The sequence below is a fragment of the Salvelinus alpinus genome, chromosome 35 (genome assembly GCF_045679555.1).
Source record: "Salvelinus alpinus chromosome 35, SLU_Salpinus.1, whole genome shotgun sequence".
NCBI lineage: Eukaryota > Metazoa > Chordata > Actinopteri > Salmoniformes > Salmonidae > Salvelinus > Salvelinus alpinus.
The window spans coordinates 13,641,156-13,664,995 of NC_092120.1; the positions used below are offsets into that span (position 1 = coordinate 13,641,156).

Genomic DNA, 23,840 nt, shown 5'->3' on the forward strand with positions numbered 1-23,840 from the left:
TGCCTTTTCAATTTTTTTTGCGAGGGTCTATTTCAGGCTAAGGCATACTACTTACTCATTACCTTCATTTGAGTTATTTGAGCAAAAACCTAGAATCGTTTTTAAAAAAAAATTATATGATGAGTTTATATAAACCTATATAAAACATTAGGCTGCTGTGCATTGTCAAGGGGGAATATGCAATAGATGATCATGAAAATAATGTATCGATGATGGAGTAGTGATAACGATTATGATTATCATCGTGTAGGTCATCAAGCTTTCCACACGATGTCGCTGTTCTACATGAGATTCCTTTCAAATTCAAAGGTGAATCAGCCAGTAAGTCATTTACTGTACAACATTTTCAGATATATCAAGCCCGTACACAGTAATCACCTACTCGTTTCACATAAAGCATAGCATAGTATAATTAATCTAAAATCGGCATTTGCCAAACTCAGTATGGCATGGCAAGAGGGGGCTGGTCGTTCATGAGAGACTTTCCAGTTATGTACTTTCGGGTTTTGGTAGGAAGCACAATCACCAACTTGAACGTGGGGTCCTCCAGTCCAGTCGCAGACTGCAGTATAACTAAATTAATACTAAGATGGCCCTTTGTATGATATGAGGGTGTAACATAGAATATAGGCTAGATCTATTCTTAATAGATATAGGCTATCGTTTCCTTGACATTCAGAAGAAATTGCAACCTCACTCGTAAGAGCCCACATGCAAACGTGAGTAATCTATCTTTTCAAAAAATTATTTGCGTGTTATATTGTATTATATATTACATAATGCATTGTAATGTGTTAATACCATTCGTCTTATCCATCCTGAAGCCTAAAACGACTGAAATTCACCTAGTTGAAAGTGAAAGTAAAAATGAAGCCAGCTATTTTTCATTAAATGGTCACACCTTCCAATATTTTCAGATAATCTATGTCCCAGGGGTTTAATTGGGATTTTGTGTGAACTAATTCCCAAATGTCCACTTTTTCCATAATAGGCTATAAACAGATCTATGTGAACATTTCATTTTCCATATGGTATCCCACTTAGTCCTCCTCAATATAACCCTGATGTTCCTCAACCTCATTATCTATCTCTCCCAACCTCCTGTTCTAGAGCCTGTTCGGAATACCGAAAATGAACTTCTCTCCGCTGTTCTTCCTGTGCATGGATGTGTGTGTGGTGCAGACAGTCCGCTTGGCCCAACTCTCCCCTCTCCTCCTCCCCCATCCCCTCATCACCTTGTGGGGTGGAAGCCTGCTCCGTGCCGGCCTCCACCTCTTTCTCACCTTCACATTCCCTGGAAGTCCCCTATGGATGAGCAGCTTCGAGGGGCTCCAGAGCATGGGTGTCCTCTGCTTCCACTGCCCAATCTACATCAGCCTTCTCTGGGCATGTGCCCAGTCCATCCTGGGGCAGCTATGGGGATGGCACTCCTGGCAGGGGGTGGGTGACAAGTTTATATTGCTATAATTATGTTAATATATATATATATCCTATTATATATTAATATATATACCCTTTTTGTTTTAAAAATTGATAAACCAAACAGACTAAAATTACATGTTTTTCAGCTACTTCAGGGCTACTGCGTAACAGTCGTAGCATGGTTGTACTGGACACGCTACGTCCCTTCTCTTCTTACCAAGCCCACCAAGGAACCACAGAAGAAGACTGGGGCCTCTCTAGAGAAACTGATGGGATACATGAAGCCTTATATCATACGCTTTGGAGCCGTGCTGAGTCTTGTCGTCATCTCTTCTCTTGGTGAGATGGCTATTCCCCACTACACCGGCCGAATGACAGACTGGATTATGAATGAAGACGAGCCTGAAGCCTTCACTTACGCCATCACGGTCATGTCTCTGATTACAGTCATGAGGTATAGTACAGCATATATCAATAATTGGTGATGTGATAGTCTTGAGTCCTTCCAATTGATGCTCAGTGTTTGATATTCCGGTTTAATTTTGAGGTTTCAAGTGTCCTAACCACTTTCATCGGGCATTTATTGTAATGATACTGTAGTAACGTGTTTATTTGTTCTCCTTCTCCCATCTCTACCATTCAGTGCTGTGTGTGAGTTTGTGTGTGACCTCATCTACAACATCACCATGAGTCGCATCCATACCTCCATCCAGGGCCTAGTCTTCCAGTCGGTGCTGAAGCAGGAGATCGCTTTCTTTGACAAAGCTCAGACAGGTGAGTCACATCTCATTGCAATCTACAGGTAACTGCCTAAATAAATTAAATACCAACATAAAGTGTCTTAATAGGGCGTTGGGCCACCACTAGCCGCCAGAATAGCTTCAATGTTCCCTGACATAGATTCTACAAGTGTCTGAAGCTTTATTGGAGGGATTGACACCATTCTTCCATGAGAAATTGAATAATTTCTTGTTTTGTTGATGGTGGTGGAAAACGCTGTCTCAGGCGCCGCTCCAGAATCCCCCATAATTGTTCAGTTGGGTTGAGATCTGGTGACTGAGACACACACACACACACCCATTAACCCCCTATACTGCTTTGAGACCCCTCTTTCAAAGTCACTGAGATCTCTTCTTCTAGCCATGGTAGCCAAAATAATGGGCAGCTGGACATATTTATACATGACCCTAAGCGTGGTGGGATGTTCATTGCTTAATTAACTCAGGAACCACACCTGGGTGGAAGCACCTGCTTTCAATATACTATGTATCCCTCATTTGCTAAAGTGATTTCTTTATTTTGGCAGTTACCTGTACTTTACCTTTCTTAAATATATTTTTTTATACAGTTGCTGGTTTACTAATTGATTAAGCTAACTGATTAACACATACTGTATGTCCAAAGTGACGTGCAAAGGAGAGTATCTTAATAAACATGAGTGATCCTGTCAAGAGTATTGTGCAGATCTTTCATTTCTTCAAAGTATATATATATTAATGCTTTATGCTATATATATGTGATATATATTTGCACGCCGTCCCCTCCAAGGGGCTAACTTAACCTATGACCTTTGTTCTAGGTGACCTTGTGTCACGCATCACCACGGACATCAACGACATGAGTGAGTCTCTGAGTAAGAAGTTGAGTCTGCTGATGTGGTACTTCATGCGGGTCACTTTCCTCTTCATCTTCATGCTCAATCTCTCCTGGAAGCTGTCACTCTTCACCGCTATGGGGCTTCCTATCATCTGGGTCATACCAAAGATATCCGGCAAGTGGTTCCAGGTACAGGAAATCAGACCTTTTCTAACCTATTGTTGAAGTAGCCTGGTCCCAGATCTGTTTGCGCCTTTTGGACAAAATGTATGGGGTGACAATGTCAATAAGAGTTGGCTAGACAGCATAAACAGATCTGGGACCAGGCTATAGTGGGGGTAGTTTTGTGAACTACTGAACACTCCCGTGATGTTTCGTGTTTGCATACATCTTGATTCTACAAGTTACAGTCACCAAAAATAGCACTACAAAGCAGACAGAACAGAATGTTACCTGACCAATCAGAAGGTAACTGTGAATATTGTTTTTGTCCCAGGAGCTCGGTGCGAAGGTTCAAAAGTCACTAGCCCAGGCCAATGACGTTGCCACGGAGACCTTCTCCTCTATGAAGACAGTACGCAGCTTCGCCAACGAGGAGGGCGAGACGGAGCGCTACAGGAAGAGGCTGGAGAAGACCTACTCTCTGAATAAAGAGGAAGCAGTAGCCTGCGCAGCCTCAACCTGGACCAACAGCGTGAGTCTCAGCTTCAATTGTAAACGGTCACAGTGTGAGAGCAATTTATCAAATTCAGTTCCGAAGAGCTTGGATTGCACATTGACTCACGAGGGTGCATGAATTTGTCTGTAATAAGGGCCCTGAGTTTTTCCTGGCCATGTGAACTGACTAGGGAAAGCTCTGGGCCATTGTTATAGACTATAACTACTGTAGGTCCCAGAGTTTTTCCTGGTTACATGATCTGGAACACTCTGTTCCCTAGTCATAATCAATAGTCACCCCATCTGTCTCCCTCTCAGATGTCAAGCCTGTTCCTGAAGGTCAGTATCCTGTACTATGGCGGTAGTCTGGTGACAGGGGGGACCGTCAGCAGTGGGAACCTGGTGGCCTTTGTGATCTATGAGCTCCAGTTGTCCTCTGCTGTGGAGGTAAGGCCATAGATGAACAATCTCCATCCAATCTACCCGCAGCCATCTTATGCTTGATCCCTACTGCCAAATCCAAACAGACCTAAATGTACACGCCCTAACACGGCACTGCCAAGTTGTTCTACAGCAAAATAGGGGTCAAAATGATTCATCATTATCACAACATTTTAATCATAACTAGAGTTTTGAGTAGCAACATTTTGACAGTCACTTACTGGTGCCGCTTTTACACCTCCTGTCTGACAGGTCGTGATGTTGTGTTACCCAAGTGTGATGAGGGCAATCGGTGGTTCTGAGAAGATATTTGAGTATGTGGACCGACAGCCCCATGTTCCTCCAGAAGGCACCCTTGCCCCACAGAAACTTGAGGGACATGTTCAGTTCAAGAATGTCATATTTACCTACCCTACCAGGGAAGATACACCTGTGCTCAAGGTATCTACAGTATATTTACAGTATACTGTATACACATATACTGGATATGAATTAAAATAACATACATTAAATCTCAATTTCTCTCAGGGCCTGTCTCTGGAGCTGAGGCCTGGGCAGATCACTGCCCTTGTGGGGGCTTCTGGAGCAGGGAAAAGCACCTGTGTGAGCCTGCTGGAGAGGTTCTACCTGCCCCAGGAAGGAGAGATCCTATTGGATGGACAGCCACTGAACAGCTACAAGAACCAGTACCTACACGACCAGGTCATTACGAACAGCAATGGAAGCAATGTTACTCTTACCCTAAGCTATATTAGTGCCTAACATAATTAGCTACCAGCCTTTAAAGAAAATTACATGATCACAATGTTTGCCGAGAAGTTATTAACCAACTAAATGCATTATCTAAATGAATAATTTCTCTCAGATCAGTGTGGTGAGTCAGGAGCCGGTGTTGTTTGCTCGTTCTGTCAAGGAGAACATCAAATATGGCAGAGATGATGCCACTGATGAGGAGATGTACCAGGCTGCTGAGCTGGCCAATGCCCACAAGTTCATCTCTGACCTGCCCAATGTCTATGATACAGGTATGTCTCAAAAGCTTCATTCATAGTGACTTCATCCAGATAGGATTGGTAATATTGTTTCTTTGGGGCTTTGTTTAGTCCATACTGATAGAAAGTTACACTTTTCTCTGCATAGCTTTGACTTTGAACTGTTAGTGCTTTTCCTTCATTAACCTACTGATGACATGATTGTAGTGGATGTGTGTTATCCAGCTCTACTGTTCATACTTAATTGTTGTTCTTTATTCCACAGATGCCGGGGAGAAGGGAGGCCAGGTTTCAGGAGGGCAGAAGCAACGCATTGCCATCGCCAGAGCTCTGATCAGACAGCCTCGGATTCTAGTGCTGGACGATGCCACCAGTAACTTGGACACAGAGAGCGAGCATTTGGTAGGAGAACTCTGAATCTTGTTATCTTTCACTACAACAGACTGACAGATCTATTTTTTGGGGGGGATAATCAGTTGCTGTTGATAATTTACTCACAATATAACCCAATGGAGGCTGTTTCCTTCCCTAACATTAAATATTGATTTACAGTGTATTTTAATCTCAGCTAATCTCTGACAGTTCAGTGGCTTTAATTCAAACATACTCATCATGTTTCTCTCCATGTCTTTAGGTCCACCAAGCTCTGCTCAACAATTCAATCCCCTGCTCAGTGCTGCTGATTGCTCATAAGCTGAGCACTGTGGCGAAGGCCAATCACATTGTCGTTCTCGAGGAGGGAAAGGTGCTAGAGGAGGGGAGCCATGTTGCGCTGCTGGAGAAAGGTGGAACCTATGCTGACCTGGTGAACAAGCAGAACACTGGCTTCCAGCGTAAAGAAGGGGAGGAGCTAAACAACTAAAACAGAGGCTCCAATCCCATGACACTCCTCAATGTAAACTGAAATCCCACTTCTGCCACCAGCTCACATTTTCAACATTATTACCTACTAGTTCTACTACATCGCATATGCTTAGCAATACTCGTGAGATCATAGCATCAAACATTTGTTAAATAATCATATTCCCCCCTGATTTTGAGGTACTGATTACAAGAATAGTCCTGTAATATAAGAGGTTTCATACAAAGAGCACATTTCTATGTTCAACTTTATATTTGCACTATAGTGTATCTTAAGTATTCTTTATGCCCCAAATGCCTTTTGTATTTATTTTTACATTTATTTTTGTTAAATTGTTCTCCCACATTTGTGTTCTGCCTTTTTATTTTACCTTTATTTAACTAGGCAAGTCAGTTAAGAACAAATTCTTATTTTCAATGACGGCCTAGGAACAGTGGGTTAACTGCCTTGTTCAGGGGCAGAACGACAGATATAAATAGGGATCCCAAAGAATGTTTTGTTTTCTGTGTACATTGTCTTCAAGGCTGTACAATACAGGAGCCTTTTCCTGTTCTGTGTTAATGACAATAAACATTCTGCTCTCTGAAATAATTTCTTCATTTCGTATCTGAATGTGGGGGAATGGTTACATAATAACAGCATGATGTGTATGTTTTGCAGTTGATCTGTATTATTGTGGGAAATGCCTAATGTCATGCTTTCACTTATTCTTTCCTTTGCTACAGGCCTAGATAATGATGCCAAAGGCCAAGCCGAATCGCATACATTGACCTCCAGCAATACTGTTAGTGTTTAGAGGGTATTTCCAATGACGGCAATACGATGCTTAACACAGGCAGTTTCATAACAGTTGCAATAGCATAGTTTTAGGTCCACAAACGTACACACTGCTGGAGCAGCCAGATACTGCAGCAGTAGCAGCACAGACAAGGGGTAACCAGCACAGACAAGGGGTAACCAGCACAGACAAGGGGTAACCACACACGTCACAGGGGCTGTAAGCATCCATTTAGAACGTTTTCTCACCACCAAATATGTTGTTGAGAGGAAGTCCAGTCGTGGACATACACATGGTTAGCAGATGTTATTGCGAGTGTAGCAAAATGCTTGTGCTTCTAGTTTACGACAATGCAGCAATAACTAACATGTAATCTAACAATTCCACAACAACTACCTAATACACACAAATCTAAGTAAAGGAATGGAATAAGAATATATACATATAAATATATGGATGAGCAATGACAGAGCAGCATAGGCAAGATGCACTAGATGGTATAAAATACAGTATATATGTAACGGATGTGAAATGGCTAGCTAGTTAGCGGTTGTCCGCGCTAATAGCGTTTCAATCGGTTACGTCACTCGCTTTGAGACCCTGAAGTAGTGGTTCCCCTTGCTCTGCAAGGGCCGTGGCTTTTGTGGAGCGATGGGGAACGACGCTTCGTGGGTGACTGTTGTTGATGTGTACAGAGGGTCCCTGGTTTGCGCCCGTGTCGGGGCGAGGGGACGGTCTAAAGTTATACTGTTACATCGATGCTGTTGACCCGGATCACTGGTTGCTGCGGAAAAGGAGGAGGTTGAAGGGGGTTGAGTGTAACGGATGTGAAATGGCTAGCTAGTTAGTTAGCGGTGGTGCGCGCTAATAGCCTTTCAATCGATTACGTCACTTGCTCTGAGACCTTGAAGTAGGGTTTCCCCTTGCTCTGCAAGGGCCGCGGCTTTTGTGGAGCGATGGGTAACGATGCTTCGTGGGTGACTGTTGTTGATGTGTGCAGAGGGTCCCTGGTTCGCGCCCGTGTCAGGGCGAGGGGCCGGTCTAAAGTTATACTGTTACATATACATATGAGATGAGTAATGCAAGATATGTAAACATTATTAAAGTGGCATTATTATTATTATAATTTGTTAACTTGGCTTTCGAAGACCTTAGAAAGGCAGGGTAGGATAGATATAGGTCTGTAACAGTTTGGGTCTAGAGTGTCTCCCCCTTTGAAGAGGAGCATGACCGCGGCAGCTTTCCAATCTTTGGGAATCTCAGACGATACGAAAGAGAGGTTGAACAGGCTAGTTATAGGGGTTGCAACAATTTCTGCGGATAATTTTAGAAAGAGAGGGTTCAGATTGTCTAGCCCAGTTGATTTGTAGAGGTCCAGACTTTGCAACTCTTCCAAAACATCAGCTATCTGGATTTGGGTGAAGGAGAAATGGGGGGAGGCTTGGGCAAGTTGCTGTGGGGGGTGCAGGGCTGTTGACCGGGGTAGGGATAGCCAGGTGGAAGGCATGGCCAGCCGTAGAAAAATGCTTTTTGAAATTCTCAATTATCGTGGATTTATCGGTGGTGTTTCCTAGCCTCAGTGCAGTGGGCAGCTGGGAGGAGGTGCTCTTATTCTCAATGAACTTTACAGTGTCCCAGAACTTTTTGGAGTTTGTGCTACAGGATGCAAATTTCTGTTTGAAAAAGCTAGCCTTTGCTTTCCTAACTGCCTGTGTATATTAGTTGTAGGACGGCCGGGGTGTTAAGTGACTTGTGATCCATTTATTAAAGTGGCCAATGATTTCAAGTTTGTATGTAGGCAGCAGCCTCTGTGTTAGTGATGGCTGTTTAACAGTCTGATTGCCTTGAGATCGAAGCTGTTTTTCAGGATGGAACTAGGTAAGGATGGAACTAGGTGAAATTGGGCTGACATTCTGCACATTTTCTCATTGATGAAACATCTGATGTCAATAATTTTTGCTGTTCCCAAAACTAGAATGTTACGAACACAGTGCACTAAGTTTTATAGACCTGACGCTTTGCGAAAGGTTTAAAATATGCCATTGTTTAGGAGTGCACGGTCGAATTGACTTTGTGCACACACACACTTCACATAGGCGTTTTTCATGGAAATATGCAAATAGATGTTACAACGTGCCAATAGGATCTCGCTAGCTCATGCTTGGCTTTACCCACATTGCTTGTTTCATTTGCTCACACTGTAAACGACACAGATGAACTGTCTTGGTTTAGATATAAATATATTTGGTAGTGGGTCCACCACAGCTCAACTGTCGTAACACCATAGCAACAGTATTTGTTTAATTTGTTTCCCCATTAGCTTTTGCTGAGGCAGCAACTATCTATTCTCGTCCAAAAAAACACAAAACATGACAAGTACAAAACACTGGTACATTGATAGACAGTCACACACATTTTTAACCCAACGATATATAACAATAAAATAATAATAATATAAACAATACAAGTAAAACAAATAATGTTTGTCTGCATGTGCTTGTCCCCTCAAAGTCCCCGCTGATCCATGACATGTTGTTTAATCTATTTTTAACCCTTGTGTGGTGTTTGGGTCTGTGGGACCTATTTTCAATGTTTACTAAAATAAATGATACAATTCATTATTTTTTCAACCTGAGACTCAATGGCCTTGGCTCATTTTCTGTGATGAACATGTAAAATAACACATTTTCATTGAGTGCACACTGTGCACCCCTCTACACATTTATATTACATTGTGTGGTGTTCAGGTCCACTGGACCCGAGCGTAAGTGTGGAAAAGTGTGTTGGTGAAAACAAGTAAAAATGAAACAAAAAGGTTTGCTGTGTGCCTTCACTCTGTCTTTCTCCTCCCTGGGCCTGCTGTTTCAACATAGCACCAAGAACCTGTCTGTCTCCCTGCCTGTCTGCCTGTCTCCCGCTTTTCTCACACAATTTACCCTTTGTAGTGTGTGAACCTGCACAATGTTATTACGATACATTATTTCGATACATTGTAAAACATTCTGTATTTTCCCACACTCTACACCAGCCAGGTGCAAATTGGGGAGGGACACAACAAATAAATAGCTTTGTGTGTGTGGCTCCTTACTACAATCAATCAGTATGTCAAAAAAAATCTTTGCTCAGAGGGCCTTAGAAATGATTTTTGTAGAGAGAGGCTAGTTAGTGTAACTGAGACACCAGACCAGCTCAGCGGCAGACAGACAAGCTAGCTGCAATCAGGTCAGTGTGGGACAAGTGGGTGGACCACCTTCCCGTGTTTTACAACCCTGGGCCCAACGTTACTGTTGATGAGCAGCTTATGCCCTTCAGACAATACATACCGTCTAAACCCGCAAATATGGAATAAAGATCTGGGCTGCTTGTGATGCTGCTTCATCAAACTTGCATACGGGGAAGCCAGATGGAGGAGCCCCTGAGAAGAACCAAGGGATGTGAGTTGTCCTGGACATGACAAAGGGACTCCGTAGCCACAACATCACATGCGATAACTTTTTTACTTTGCACAAGCTGGGACAGGAGGTCCTCAAGAGGAAGCTGACGATGGTAGGAACAGTACAAAAAAAAACAAGCCAGAGCTCCCACCTCAGCTGTTGAATACACGGAACAAGCCTAAGTTTGTGTTCACGGCCAACACGTCCCTAGTGTCCTTCATGCCACATGAGTACTCTGCATAGGGATGTGAGAATCTGTGGCCAGAAACATCAAAAAACAGAAGTCATAATGGATTACAATGGCACAAAAGAAGGGGTGGACAATTTATACAAGCTAGTGACTGGCTACAACTGCAAAAAAAGAACCCTACGCTGACAACTTGTGATATTCTTCAACATCTTGGCGTACAACGCGTTTGTCATCTGGATGGCGTTGAACCCAGATTGGAACAGAGGGAAGCTCCAGAGGAGACGGCTCTTTCTCAAGGAGCTGGGCAAGGCATTGGTAAGACCTCAAATCCAGAGAAGGCAACATATCCCAAGGACCCCAGCTTCTGCAGCCATCGTGATGAGGATTCAGGAGGAGGATGCTGGTGCCCCATCCGCCCGACCCACTGAACCAACAACTCCAATACCGGAAGTAAGTGTGAGTGATGTTGTTGCATGTGTGTGTGTCTGACTCTCCTACCTTGGCCTGCTGTAACTATATATGTGAGTGAGATGTTAGTAACATTCCTGAACTAAGTGTTTTCCTCATTCTAGATTGCAGCTGGTAGCAACAAGAAGCGCTGTGATGTGAGTGGACCCAAGGACAGGAAGACACAGTACACATGCATCAAGTTCAAGAAATACATTTGCAACACACACACAGTAAAACTCTGTCCCTCATGTGGTGTGTAGACCGGCCTTCATTTGTGTTCAATGAGGCTCATTTATCATTTCCATAAAATACTGTATGTAAAATTTGTCCTTCCAATTTGTTCAGTTCAAAGCAATAAACATCAATAGTGATGAAAATCTTGTTTCATTTATATTTGTTCAAGATAAACATGATTTATTCCACACATGTCTGGTCATAATCTTTTTAAACGAATAGTGCTTTTATTGATAAATGTGATCTAGCAGAGGTAAATGGCAAATATTAACCATGTATGCTGTCTATATTGCTTGTAATTGAAATGTCAACCTTTAAATATTAAGTATTTTTACGTAAATTATTATGGCTGGATTGTTTTAAAAACCCAATAATGTTGTGGGTCCATCAGACCTGCGAACATTGGGTGAATAACAAAACCATGAAGGGTTAAAGGTAATTTTGCTGTTAGCTTGAGTAATTGGAGAATGGAAGGGAGTTCCATGCAATCCTGGCTCTGTATAACACTGTGCATTGTCGTGAATTTGTTGGTGTCATGTTGTTGGAATGTGTTGTGAGGTATGTATGGGTGTCTGAGCTGAATGTTATTTGACTATGCAGACAATCTGGAATTGGCGTGCTGCTCTGTTTTGAGCCAGCTGTGGCTTTGTTAGGTCTTTCTTTGCTGCACTTGACCATATTACCAAACACTAATCAAGATGGGACTAGACCAGAGTCTGAACAACTAGTACAGTTGATTTTTGTGTCAAAAACACAGAACATCGTTTTATAACAGACATACATGTGGAAGACCAGTGGCAAATTTTTTAAATAGAGAAGAGTAACGGCCCAAGGGAACTGCCTTAAGGGACACCGTACTGTGCATATCTGATGCTAGAGAAGCTTCCATTGAAGAACACTCTCTGGGTTCTATTGAATAAATAACTCTCGAACCATGTGCTGGCAGGTGATGTAAAGCCAAAGCAAATTAGTTTAGTCAATAACTATTTATGGTCAATAACATCAAAGGCTGCACTGAAATCTAACAATACAGCTCCAACTATCTTATTATCCATTTATTTTAAGCAATCATCTGTCATCTGAGACAGTGCAGTACAAGTTGAGTTCCCTTCTCTATATGCATGCTGAAAGTCAGTAGTTAACTTGTTCTCTGAAAAATAGCATTGTATTTGGTCAAATTCTCTCCATCAGTTTACTAAAAGCGGGCAGTAAAACTGATTGGGTGGCTGTTAGAGCTATTTGTAGGCAGTGGAATTACTTTAGCTTCCTTCTACGCCTGTGGACACACTACTTTAGGCTTTGGCTAAAGATATAGAAAATAGGGGTGGCAATACAGTCTGCTACCATTCTCAATAGTTTCCCATCAAGGGTTTCTTTACCGGTTGACTTATCACTATTCTTTTATTTTACCAGGCAAGTCAGTTAAGAACAAATTCTTATTTTCAATGACGGCCTACTAACAGCGGGTTAAATACCTTGTTCAGGGGCAGAACAGATTTTTACCTTGTCAGCTCAGGGATTCAATCTTGCAACCTTTCGGTTACTAGTCCAACGCTCTAACCACAAGGCTACCTGCCGCCCCACATCATTATTGATGGATAATAATAGTTTCCCACCTCTCCCACACTAACTTGATCAAATTCAAAACAGCCATCCTTCTCTTTCATTATTATATATTTTATTCAAAAATATGATGGTTCACTGGTCAATATTTTAATTTCACTTGAGTTTTTCCACTTTACTAGTGAAACAGTCATTAAAACGATTGGCAAAAATCGAAAGGTTTTGTTATAAATGACCCATCAAGTAGGCCTAGGGGCTATCACTTTTGAATGATGTGAAACAAATTGAGAAAATCAAGCTGTCTGAAAAATTAGCCATGTCATGACAAGATGTTGACAACAACTTATTTAAATGTCGGCATCATCATGACTGAACTGCCCCAAACTCCCACTGACGTGACAAATTGCATAACTTCCACTTCAAATAAAAAAAACAGACTTATGCTCCAACCAAGTGACTGAATAAAACCTCCAACTGAGGCTGATACAGCCAATGATGTGTGTATATATAAATCATTGGATACAGCTGATATACCCCACAAGTAAACCTGCCCATAGGTAACCCCAATAGCGGAACTGAAGGAGAATGAAGGTTGGAGGGCCAATACGTTAGGTGCTAGTGTGCCTAAAAGGCTGATGATTTTCTGGCTATTTTAGCTAGCTACCGTTAGCTACTTGGGGCTAACCATTGGGAAATATTACCCAGTCATAACATGAGGAAGATCTACCACCGGTAATAATTGTTTTGTATTTATAATTCGGAGTAGCTCGTAATAAGCATTCGGTTTCGTAAACGTAAAGATGATAACGGTTATATAAACAAATAATCTGTGTTGTTTTTATCAAACTAGCTAGACTAGCCGCCTGAAGCTAACGGGACAGGATGTTCTTCTTGTAGGGTGTGGCATGTTAAATTACAGACAGCGTGGATAGCCAAACATAATCTAGCACCTATGCGGAGTAGCCAATCGGAAGCAAGTATTACCAGAAACCAGACAGGAATTGCACGGAAACGCCACGTGATATGTTTATAAAGCGGCAGGCGGTAGCTTTTCGGCGCCATTTCATTGTAGAACTGTTCGGCGTTTATGTAGTGGAAACATAACAGTGGAAAAAAATTGGAACATTAAAAGAATCCGGATCCATCCTGATGGAAACGGCCGTTAACCCGCCCCTTGACAGGTACCTTTAGGAACATTGTACCTTCAGCCTCAGGTCGGCGCTGATTTTGCAGGCTTGAAAATTAACACGAATCGGGACTGAATGGCTAAACCTAGTTAGCTAGTATTCACTGTCGGTGCACCAGCTCGCTAACTATTCTTTTCTCAACTCTGACACGAACCAATGAAAATATTCCGTTGGCTAGTAAGATGTAAATATAGAGATGTTTTTTGTTCCTAACACCCCCTTAGATAGTTAACCATACAGTGAGGTTGGATATTGACTTGTGTGAGTCAGCCTACTCAATAACTTAGTGCTGGGGGATTGTTTAAAATTGGCTGTGGTGATGAAACGCTTCATTGAGCGGCACTGCGCCACCGCCATTTTCCTGCTATATATCTTAATGTCCAAGAAATAAACCGAGCTAGGGCTGCAGATGTGCAATTTATTTGTAGCTTATTCAGTTGCTCTAACCCGGTTGTTTACTTTCTGATGTTCGCCAGCAAACGTTAGCGTCCTGGCTAACTAGCTTGGTAGCTAGCTGGATTCAGTTGTTTACAAACGATGCGATGGTTGCAAGCTAGCCAGCTAAGTTAGCGTTTCCACATGGTGTCTCACATAAACAAGCTAGTAACATGAGGAGCTAATTGGATAGTTGTGTAAGGGTTTAAGTCACAGGAGTTTGACGGTTTTGACTGACGATCCTGAGGGTCTGTTTTGGCGTCGGTGTGTTTACACACACTCAAAAAAGGCGGGGCGGCGACACTGACCCCACGCAATGACTATAAATAAGCGCGGAAGCCTCGCCTCTCTGCCTGCTGAAATGATTGCCACAGTTAAGAATGAAAGCATATCACAATCTAACTAGCTAATGCATTTGATTATTGCCTATTACCGGTTAACACCCACAAATCAAAGTGAATTCAACGAAAATACTTGGGAGATTAGGCTAAGTATAACAAACACGCATAGAGAGAGCAGTAAACTGGTCAGCATACTGTAATGAAACTGGCAGGGAGCCTGCCTCGAACCCTCGACCTTCTAGCCCGAAGTCCAGCGCGCTATCGCTCCAACGGCAGTCGATATCCGCGCTTATAAACCCAGGGTCGTTACACTACTCCCTCCTTTCAAAGAGCGTGTCCTCGCGCTAGCTTGTGACTCTACGTCTTATTAGAACGCGCTTACTTGCCAAGCATACGCACTGTCGTGGATGCAAGGTCCGATCCCACTTCTGACACCAATGTAATGAAACAGGCAGGGAGCAGGTCTCGAACCCTCGACCTTCTAGCCCGAAGTCCAGCGTGATATCGACTTGGCTCACTGCTTGGCCAGTGAGCGCGTTCCTGTAAGACGTAGAGTCGCAAGTTAGCGCGAGGACGTGCTCTTTGAAAGGAGGGAGTAGTGTAAGACCCTGGGTTTATAAGCGCGGACATCGACTGCCGCTTGAGCATGCTTTTGCACAGTCGATATCACGCTGGACTTCGGGCTAGAAGGTCGAGGGTTCGAGACCTGCTCCCTGCCTGTTTCATTACATTGGTGTCAGAAGTGGGATCGTACGTTGCATCCACGACTGTGCGTATGCTTGGCAAGTAAGCGCTTTCTAATGAGACGTAGAGTCGCAAGTTAGCGCGAGGACGCACTCTTTGAAAGGAGGGAGTAGTGTAACGACCCTGGGTTTATAAGCGTGGATATCGACTCTGCCGCTCGAGCATGCTTTTGCGGCACAGTCAATAGCCCAAAGTCCAGCGCGCTAGAAGGTCGAGGGTTCAAGACCTGCTCCTTGCCTGTTTCATTACATGACCTGCTCCCTGCCTGTTTCATTACAGCATGCTCAAGCGGCAGAGTCGATATCCGCGCTTATAAACCCAGGGTCGTTACAATACTATCAGTCTTTTGCCCGGGTTATTAAGGAATAATATTAATAAATTGCCAGATACTTTGTAGCTCTTTCTCTTTTCTTCAAACGTTTAACTTAACAAGGCCATGTTGTGTTGGGGTGTGTGTAAGTCCTGAGATGGAAAATCAGCTCATGAGCTTTGCCTCCCTTTGTGTGTCAGTGGGATGGCATGTGAGTGTTGTGTGAGCCCTAGGCGACTGGGATAAAATTGTCAATCTGGTCCACACAGTGCAAAAGATGGAAGCGAATAGAGGGAGAACCTGCATGTTGTCACTATTCTATCACTGAATGCAGGTTTAACTGCCCTCAATGCTGCCCGAGGGATTTCCCATCCAGTGATCTGGGTTGCCGGGGCTGTGCCAAAAGTGGCAGCCTATTGATAGAATCCTCATTGCATTGGTGAGGGAGCAGATGGCAAAGGGCCTGTGTTGGCGAAGGGTTCCTTCCTAATGCTTTGCTGCTTGAATTGTGTAGCCTGCACCTAAAAGTTTGTCGTCATGAAGGTTGGCTTACAATGCACAATTAGTTGACTGTATTGACACTGACTGTAGGGCAATGATGAAGTATCGCAAAGATCAAGCACATTGTAGCTTACTACTTTTTAAATGCCAGACCTGAGGGATAATTTTAGCATATGAATGAGTTTTCTGTTTTCTGCAAATGTATTTCTCCCCTCATGCATCCCCTTCTGTCTTCCCACCGCCTGTCCTGTCTATCCCACTACTTTAACCTCTCCCACCCTCTGTTCCTCTCTCCTGGTCAGCAGCTCTCTGGGAGTGGTAGGGCTGTCTGGCGGCGGGATGGAGCACCATGCCTCGGGCCCAGGCAAGCGCATGCGGAAGCCCTCGCTGCTGTATGAAGGCTTCGAGAGCCCCCAGTTGCCGCACGCGCCGCCCCCTCCCCCGATCCAGCCCCCCGTCAGGGACCCCGGCCGGCAGGGCTGCATGACCAACCAGCTGCAGTTCCTCCAGAAGGCTATGATCAAGTCCCTGTGGAGGCACCATTTTGCCTGGCCCTTCCATGAGCCAGTAGATGCCTTCAGACTCAACCTCCCAGTGAGTTACACTGTTTGTTTATAAACAAGTGTAGAGATTAGTGGTCACCAACAGTGGTCCTAGAGAGCCATAGGGGTTGCAAGCTTTTACAACCCACCACCATGTAGGCCTACACCTATGAGTGTTTGTACATAGTTTACATCCTCGTCATACCACCTTTCAACAGTCATTACTCTTTTTCTTTATTCCGTTCTTTCTTGTTCTAGGATTATCACAAGATCATCAAGCAGCCCATGGACATGGGAACCATCAAGAAGCGGCTGGAGAACAACTACTACCGCAGTGCCAGTGAGTGCATGCAGGACTTCAACACCATGTTCACCAACTGCTACATCTACAACAAGGTATGGCCATAATATTTACATGTGTAGGTCAGGCTAATGCATCAATGACAACAGACCTAATATATTTAATTATTAAATCACAAGGCCCTTCCATATTCACAGCAACTGTAGATGTATCTGTGTTAACTGGATGTTGATTATAAAGTGCATGTGGCCTCTTCTCTCCCAGCCCACAGATGACATCGTGCTGATGGCCCAGTCCCTGGAGAAGGTGTTCCTGCAGAAGGTGGCCCAGATGCCCCAGGAGGAGATTGAGCTGCCCCCTCCTGCCCCCAGGGGCAAACCGGGCAAGCCTGGCAAAGGAGGCCGCAAGTCCAACGGTGAGTCACTCTGAAGATTGTGGTGGGGAAAAGCAGGCAAGAGCAATGTTCAACGACGAGTTGGTGTATGTACTGTGTATGTTTGGTTAAAGATGAGTTGGAACAACCTGTTTAACGTGTAGTGCACTGTACATCTTTGGCCATAATGTTCTTGGTAGTATTATCACTATGGGTGTGTTTTTGGGCCTGATTTTTCTATGCCCATCTTTCAGCGTCGAAAGCTCACCAGGTCCCTGCGGTGTCCCAGTCAGCATACTCCTCCTCTGACACGGGTGACTCAGACACCCCTCCCCAGACCATGCTGCCCAAGAGTCTGCCCCCCACACAGCTGCTGAGCCTGCCCCCCACACTGCCCACCGCCAAGGTACCTCACCACATTTCACTGAAGATGCTAAGACCTGAATAGGAACGTGCTATAGTACTGTACATTGTATTGATGCTACACACTTGTTGCTGCTGCCTTCACACTGTATATTGGCTACAGAATACCATACTATAACTCTTCACTCTCCCTGTGCAGAAGAAAGGAGTGAAGCGGAAGGCGGACACCACCACTCCCTCCACCATGATGACCATGCCCCTGGCCGTAGGAGGGGGTCGAATGGTGGGCCTGGGGAAAGGAGGCCACGGGCAAGGCCTGAGCCATGACCCTTCCACCCTCTCCCTCACCTCCCTGGGGGACATGGACCCCCCTCCCAGCCTGGTTAGAGGACCCATGGGCCCAGGAGGCCCCGTTCTGCTCCAGCCCATGATGGCCGGAGGCGGGAAGACCCTGGCTCGGCGCGGTGGCAGTGGACGCCCCATCAAGCCCCCCAAGAAAGACCTGCCGGACTCTGTGCAGCCCAAGGCGCCACGGCGGGCCAAGCTGAGTCAACAGCTGCGTTACTGTAGCAGCGTGCTGAAGGATCTGCTGTCCAAGAAACACGCGGCCTACGCCTGGCCCTTCTACAAGCCCGTGGACGCCTCGGCCCTGGGCCTGCACGACTATCACGACATCATCAAGTGCCCCATGGACCTCAGCAACATCAAGGTCAGCTTGCAAGTGTAACAGTATAACTTTACGGCGTCCCCTCGCCCCGACACGGGCGCGAACCAGGGACCCTCTGCACACATCAACAACTGACACCCACGAAGCGTCGTTACCCATCGCTCCACAAAAGCCGCGGCCCTTGCAGAGAAAGGGGCAACACTACTTCTAGGTTTCAGAGCAAGTGACGTAACTGATTGAAACGCTAGTAGCGCGTACCCGCTAACTAGCTAGCCATTTCACATCCGTTACACAAGATAGAGATGACACACTGCCTTGACTCAATGATAACTGAATGTGGCTGAAATACACAGTTCATGGATTATTACCTCCTGTCTTCTCAGATTTGTTTTGCGTGGATATCTGTCACAGTATGAAACTAAGGAGGCTTATCCCTATCTGGAGTCCTCTCCTTTATCTGTTGGAGTTTAAAACAGTCTTTTCTCTCTCCTATCTTTCTCTCAGAGGAGGATGGACAGTCGGGAGTACAGGGATTCGCAGCAGTTTTCCGCTGACGTCCGACTCATGTTCTCCAACTGCTACAAGTACAACCCCCCCGACCATGACGTAGTGGGCATGGCCCGCAAGCTGCAGGTGAGCTCGGTTCTGTCACCACAATTCACCCTGGAACCCTTAGTTCACCTTTGTTGCTTGACCTCTGTCCACTGCATGCTCAGGGGGTTTTACTTACAATGACTGATATGTGGTCTACCTTGGCAGAACGCAATGACTGCAAGTCACTGGATAAGTCTACTTAATGACTAATCTATAAATTGTTTTGGTTTCCATTTCTGTTCTGTCCCTACAACTTTGTTTCTTGTGATAACTGCTATTATTGTGTAACAAAACAAAAGGGACATGATCCACAATGGAGTAAAAAAACAAGCTCTCACTCCGTTTTGTTCATCTGTCCATCCAGGACGTGTTTGAGTTCCGCTTCGCCAAGATGCCAGACGAGCCCCTCCAGCAGGCTCCTCCCAAGTCCCGTGGCATGGGCGGCGGCATGGGCACTCATGTTCACGGCGGCGACTCCTCGTCTTCTTCCTCGTCGTCGTCCTCCTCGTCAGAGAGCGAGCCCAGCAGCGAGAGCGAGAGCAGCTCGGACAGCGAGGAGGAGCGAGCACACCGCCTGGCCGAGTTACAGGACCAGGTGTGTACACAGGTAGACTCAACCCCCTCGTTCACCGAACACACTGCACCACACACTGTACCACACACCTAACACACTGTACCACACACCTAACACACTGTACCACACACCTAACACACTGTACCACACACCTAACACACTGTACCACACACCTAACACACTGTACCACACACCTAACACACTGTACCACACACCTAACACACTGTACCACACACCTAACACAGGCCAGCTTTCATCTACACATCACAAGCATAGACTGCATCAAGAGTTTTAGACTTCTCTCCAACACAGGTTTTTCTAATATTCAGACAAATCCATGCTAGTATGCATACTTTCACTCATTTGGTGTACATGTTTATACAAGTACTCTCTGAGTTCAAACATGTATTTTCTCACTGTTAAACTCTATGGTAGGCCGTCATTGTAAATAAGAATTTGTTCTTAACTGACTTGCCTAGTTAAATACAATATCACAGTATTCCTTCATGATCTAGCCATATAAGTGAAGTGTATTTGTCCAGTTGAACACTCCACCTCTGGTCTGCCCCCCGGTCACAGCTCCGAGCCGTACACGAGCAGCTGGCAGCCCTCTCCCAGGGGCCAATTGTCAAGAACAAGAAGAAGAGGGAGAGGAAAGACAAGAAGGAGAAAAAGAAGAAGAAGAAGCCGGAGAAGCGAAGCCGAGGACGGCCCAGCGCGGCGGTAGGGGGTGAGGACTGGGAGATGCCGTCGGCCAAGCCGGGGAAGACTCCGAAGAGTAAATCCAGTAGCAGGAGCTCAGCTCCCGCCTCCTCACAGGGCAAGAGGGGCCCCGGCAAGAAGGGCAGCAAGTAAGCACACACTGACCTCAAACATGACCTTTCTCTTTGCTTTTACTCAACTTTTCCATCGGTCATCCATGTCCTCTATTTCTCCTACCTTGCTTGTTTCCGTCTCTCATTTTGTAGACTTTCACATTGCTTCCTCTTCCACCTTTTCTGTTTCCTCACTTCGCTTTTTTAAAGTTTCTTACACCATTTTATACTTCCTCTCTTTCATCACAATCCAATTTCCAACTTCACCTGCATTTGTATCTCTAGAAACTGCAGTGGGGTTGCAGAGTACAGATTATTGTATGGGGCAGTATATCAAGTTCATTTTGATAAGAGATGAAAATGTAATGAGTTGAAGGTGATTTTTTGATATAAATGTGTCAATGTAGGTTGTCATTATATTTGGGGTGGGAGTCACGAGAAATGATTACAACAAATGTATAATTGGGTCCCCACAAGTTCGGGCGTGAAAAAAAATAAGCTCCGTGCTGGAAAAGTTTGCATACAATTTCTCTAGTACTACTCCACGGCCTCTAACAGCTTCCCTCTCCCTAGAAACACCAAGAAGTCCCAGGCTGCTACCATGCCCTACTACGCCCCGCCTGCCTTCTCCATGCTGCCCCACTATGACTCCGAGGAGGAGGAGGAGACGTCTCCCATGTCGTACGACGAGAAGCGACAGCTGAGCCTGGACATCAACAAGCTGCCCGGCGAAAAGCTGGGCCGCGTCGTCCACATCATCCAGTCCCGCGAGCCCTCGCTGCGCGACACCAACCCCGAGGAGATCGAGATAGACTTTGAGACGCTCAAGCCGTCGACGCTGCGCGAGCTGGAGCGCTACGTCATGATGTGCCTGAGGAAGAAGCCCCGTAAGCCCTATGGTGAGGGGGAACAAATAGCGATAGCTAATGCTAGCTGTGGTTAGCCAGTATGGTGTGAATGGGAATGCATCATGTTGTCACTGCAGACACTTGCTAATGCCTTGCTATGCTACAAAGGACTGATGCTACAAGCTGGTGCTGTGGTGATAAAATGCTACATGCTAGCGCTCTGGTTGACTAATACCATACAAAAGGTACCAGTCTTTCACTATGGAATGTTTGGATATGTGTGTGTGGGCTGAGTATGTAACTTTGAACCGGTCTTCCTGTCTGTGTGTAACAGTGAAGAAAGGGGGCCCCGGCAAGTCCAGAGAGGAACTGGCCCTGGAGAAGAAGAGTGAGCTGGAGAGGAGGCTGCAGGATGTCAGCGGACAGCTCAACTCTGGCAAGAAACCCCAGAAACCCAAGGGTGAGAGCCACATGCACACAGACACACGGAACTGCTGTTGCACATGTAGCATTTAGCATTGAGATAAATGCTAATCCTATTACCCCCTTTATCTCTCTCTTGCAGCGGAGAAGCTCAGTGGTGTGGCGCCTCACGCCCAGCCCTCCCGCCTCAGCGGCAGCAGCTCCAGCTCAGACTCTTCCTCCTCCTCGTCATCCTCCTCCTCTGACACCAGTGAATCAGACTCGGGTTGATGAGACAGTGGGAGAGGGAGGGAACCCCCGTCGAGCTCAGGGACATGCGGCAGCCCCAGGACGAAGTCTCCTGGGACAGTCAAGGGAGGGGAAAGAGTGCCCCTCCCTCGAAAGGCACCCCAGCACGAACACTCCAAGATGAATGATGATGGTGGGATTTGTGTGCAGGGTGGAGGACAGGTGAAGGTCAATAAGGATACTGAAGACCAGAAACATATTGAGAGTTCAGCCAGGTTTAAGAACGGCTGCCATGTTAGAGCCTTTATTCTCTAAATGTTGGTAATATAACGAGAGCCCCTCTGACAGTTCCCTATGAAATGACCATTCAGGATAATGTATATCCAAGTCTTTACTGTGTTGTGGTGGCAACAAATTGCATATCTGCTTTCACTGGACATCTTCATAGCTTTTGAAACTATCAGAAATAAACTGCGCAGAAGCGTCAATCATAACTTACAACAGCTATGGAGGAGAAAGTGGTGCTCTCGGAATGTTCAGACAGAAACCGCATCGGACCAACTCTGACTGCTCAAGACCCCCAACACAAATGCCTTGTTATCCCTCTCCTCCCTGTGTAAATATTTGTACAATTTATCTACGTTTCTTTTATAAAGAAGAATTTTATGGCGATCCCCCAAAGAGGGAGACTGAGGAGTAGTGAAAGGATGTGGAGAGATGTGCTCAGCCCCATGTTGGACACTTCTTGATGTGCACTCATAGATTGATAAGAACTGAATGGGTATAAGCAGTATGGCAGAAACCCTACTTGCCCTCACAGAAAGCTATGTGGAGTGAGTGTTGTAATGCTTACACTTATCTGTTCTCTCACTACGAGGCCGTCACTGTCTAGTGGTTGATTTTCAGATCTGGTAGTTATGTCTTTTCTGTCAAGTCTTATAGCTGCAGTCACGAGTCAGTACTTTTTGTTGTTGCGTTCTGTTTCATTTTACATCTGTTCTTACTGCTAACAGACCAACATTCAGCTGGACATAAAGTTCAGAGGCAGGAGAGTTTTATTTCCATGTTATGTTACTCTTAAGAGATCTAATTAATGAAACTCTTTTTCTTGACAGTGAGATTTGTCATACATATATGGCACTTACCATTAAGAAACAGCCCAGCTGTCATTTCTCAGGAACGGAGTAGGTTTCTTGATGGTGACACTGCAGTCTTAATCACAGCAGTCATAGAAACTGATCGGTCTGCAGTTCTAAGCAATTCCGTTCATTCTGTTTGTGCTTAAAGGAAAATTCCACTCAAACAGTCATTTGTAATTTGTTTCGTTAGTCCACTGTTGATACAGATCCACAATGTTTTGCATGTCAGCCATCAAGTTTTCAACATAGAACTTTCAAAATACAGAAAGTGTCACAGTATGATGTGTCACAGAACCAGTGGTTAGCTGTTAAATCACCATGTATACAGGAGCAGACATCCTACGTTGAAGTTTGGACCAAGAGATACACCAGATGAGATGTATAGAAGCTAGGCTGTTAGATCTCTAAGGAAATTGTGTGTGTGTATATATATATATAGATAGATGTATAGTACTGTATTTCAATGGTCAAATGATCATGTTTCTTTCTACCAGTGAGTCTATTTTCCTGTCTTGCTTTTCTTTTATACTCTATATTTATCCTCCTCCACTTAGTCATGCTTTATTATTCCAGAACATGTCCTGAACATTGTTTTGCCTCCTGGTTGACTGGATTGCTGCTCAGAAGCATGCCAGTCATTTGAAAACTATATATTAAAATGAGACCTTCTATAAAGCCTTTTCTATTTGTAATATGTATACACAGTACACCCCTATTTATACGGTGCCTTTTGAAAGTATTCAGACGCCTTGACCTTTTGCACATTTTGTTACGTTAGCATTGTTCAAAAATTGATGAGGAAAACAGTTTAATCAATCTACAAAAACAGGTTTTTA

General features: G+C 44.8%; 2 protein-coding genes across 7 annotated transcripts; both read left to right on the top strand.

Moving 5' to 3' along the window:
- Positions 1-370: 370 nt before the first annotated feature.
- On the top strand, positions 371-6,558 carry LOC139564407 (antigen peptide transporter 1-like). 2 transcript variants are annotated; one of them, XM_071383907.1, is made up of 12 exons: positions 372-719; positions 1,111-1,440; positions 1,569-1,876; positions 2,066-2,196; positions 3,002-3,207; positions 3,515-3,712; positions 3,994-4,122; positions 4,369-4,557; positions 4,645-4,818; positions 4,982-5,141; positions 5,374-5,510; positions 5,743-6,558. In XM_071383907.1, exons 2-12 carry the CDS (start codon positions 1,132-1,134, stop codon positions 5,968-5,970), a joined length of 2,169 nt encoding a protein of 722 aa, XP_071240008.1. In that variant the 5' UTR covers positions 372-719; positions 1,111-1,131; the 3' UTR covers positions 5,971-6,558. The 2 variants fall into 2 exon arrangements, with proteins under 2 accessions (XP_071240009.1, XP_071240008.1); XM_071383908.1 differs by lacking the exon at positions 4,369-4,557 and having other exon boundaries at positions 371-719.
- Positions 6,559-13,231: 6,673 nt separating this feature from the next.
- On the top strand, positions 13,232-23,679 carry LOC139564111 (bromodomain-containing protein 2-like). 5 transcript variants are annotated; one of them, XM_071383312.1, is made up of 12 exons: positions 13,232-13,351; positions 16,443-16,731; positions 16,938-17,075; positions 17,245-17,395; positions 17,608-17,759; positions 17,916-18,425; positions 18,888-19,016; positions 19,342-19,584; positions 20,131-20,402; positions 20,940-21,265; positions 21,549-21,674; positions 21,780-23,679. In XM_071383312.1, exons 1-12 carry the CDS (start codon positions 13,332-13,334, stop codon positions 21,905-21,907), a joined length of 2,484 nt encoding a protein of 827 aa, XP_071239413.1. In that variant the 5' UTR covers positions 13,232-13,331; the 3' UTR covers positions 21,908-23,679. The 5 variants fall into 5 exon arrangements, with proteins under 5 accessions (XP_071239413.1, XP_071239412.1, XP_071239409.1 ...); XM_071383311.1 differs by lacking the exon at positions 13,232-13,351 and adding an exon at positions 13,649-13,800 and having other exon boundaries at positions 16,440-16,731; positions 19,342-19,572; positions 21,780-22,056; XM_071383308.1 differs by lacking the exon at positions 13,232-13,351 and adding an exon at positions 13,650-13,800 and having other exon boundaries at positions 16,440-16,731.
- Positions 23,680-23,840: the final 161 nt, after the last annotated feature.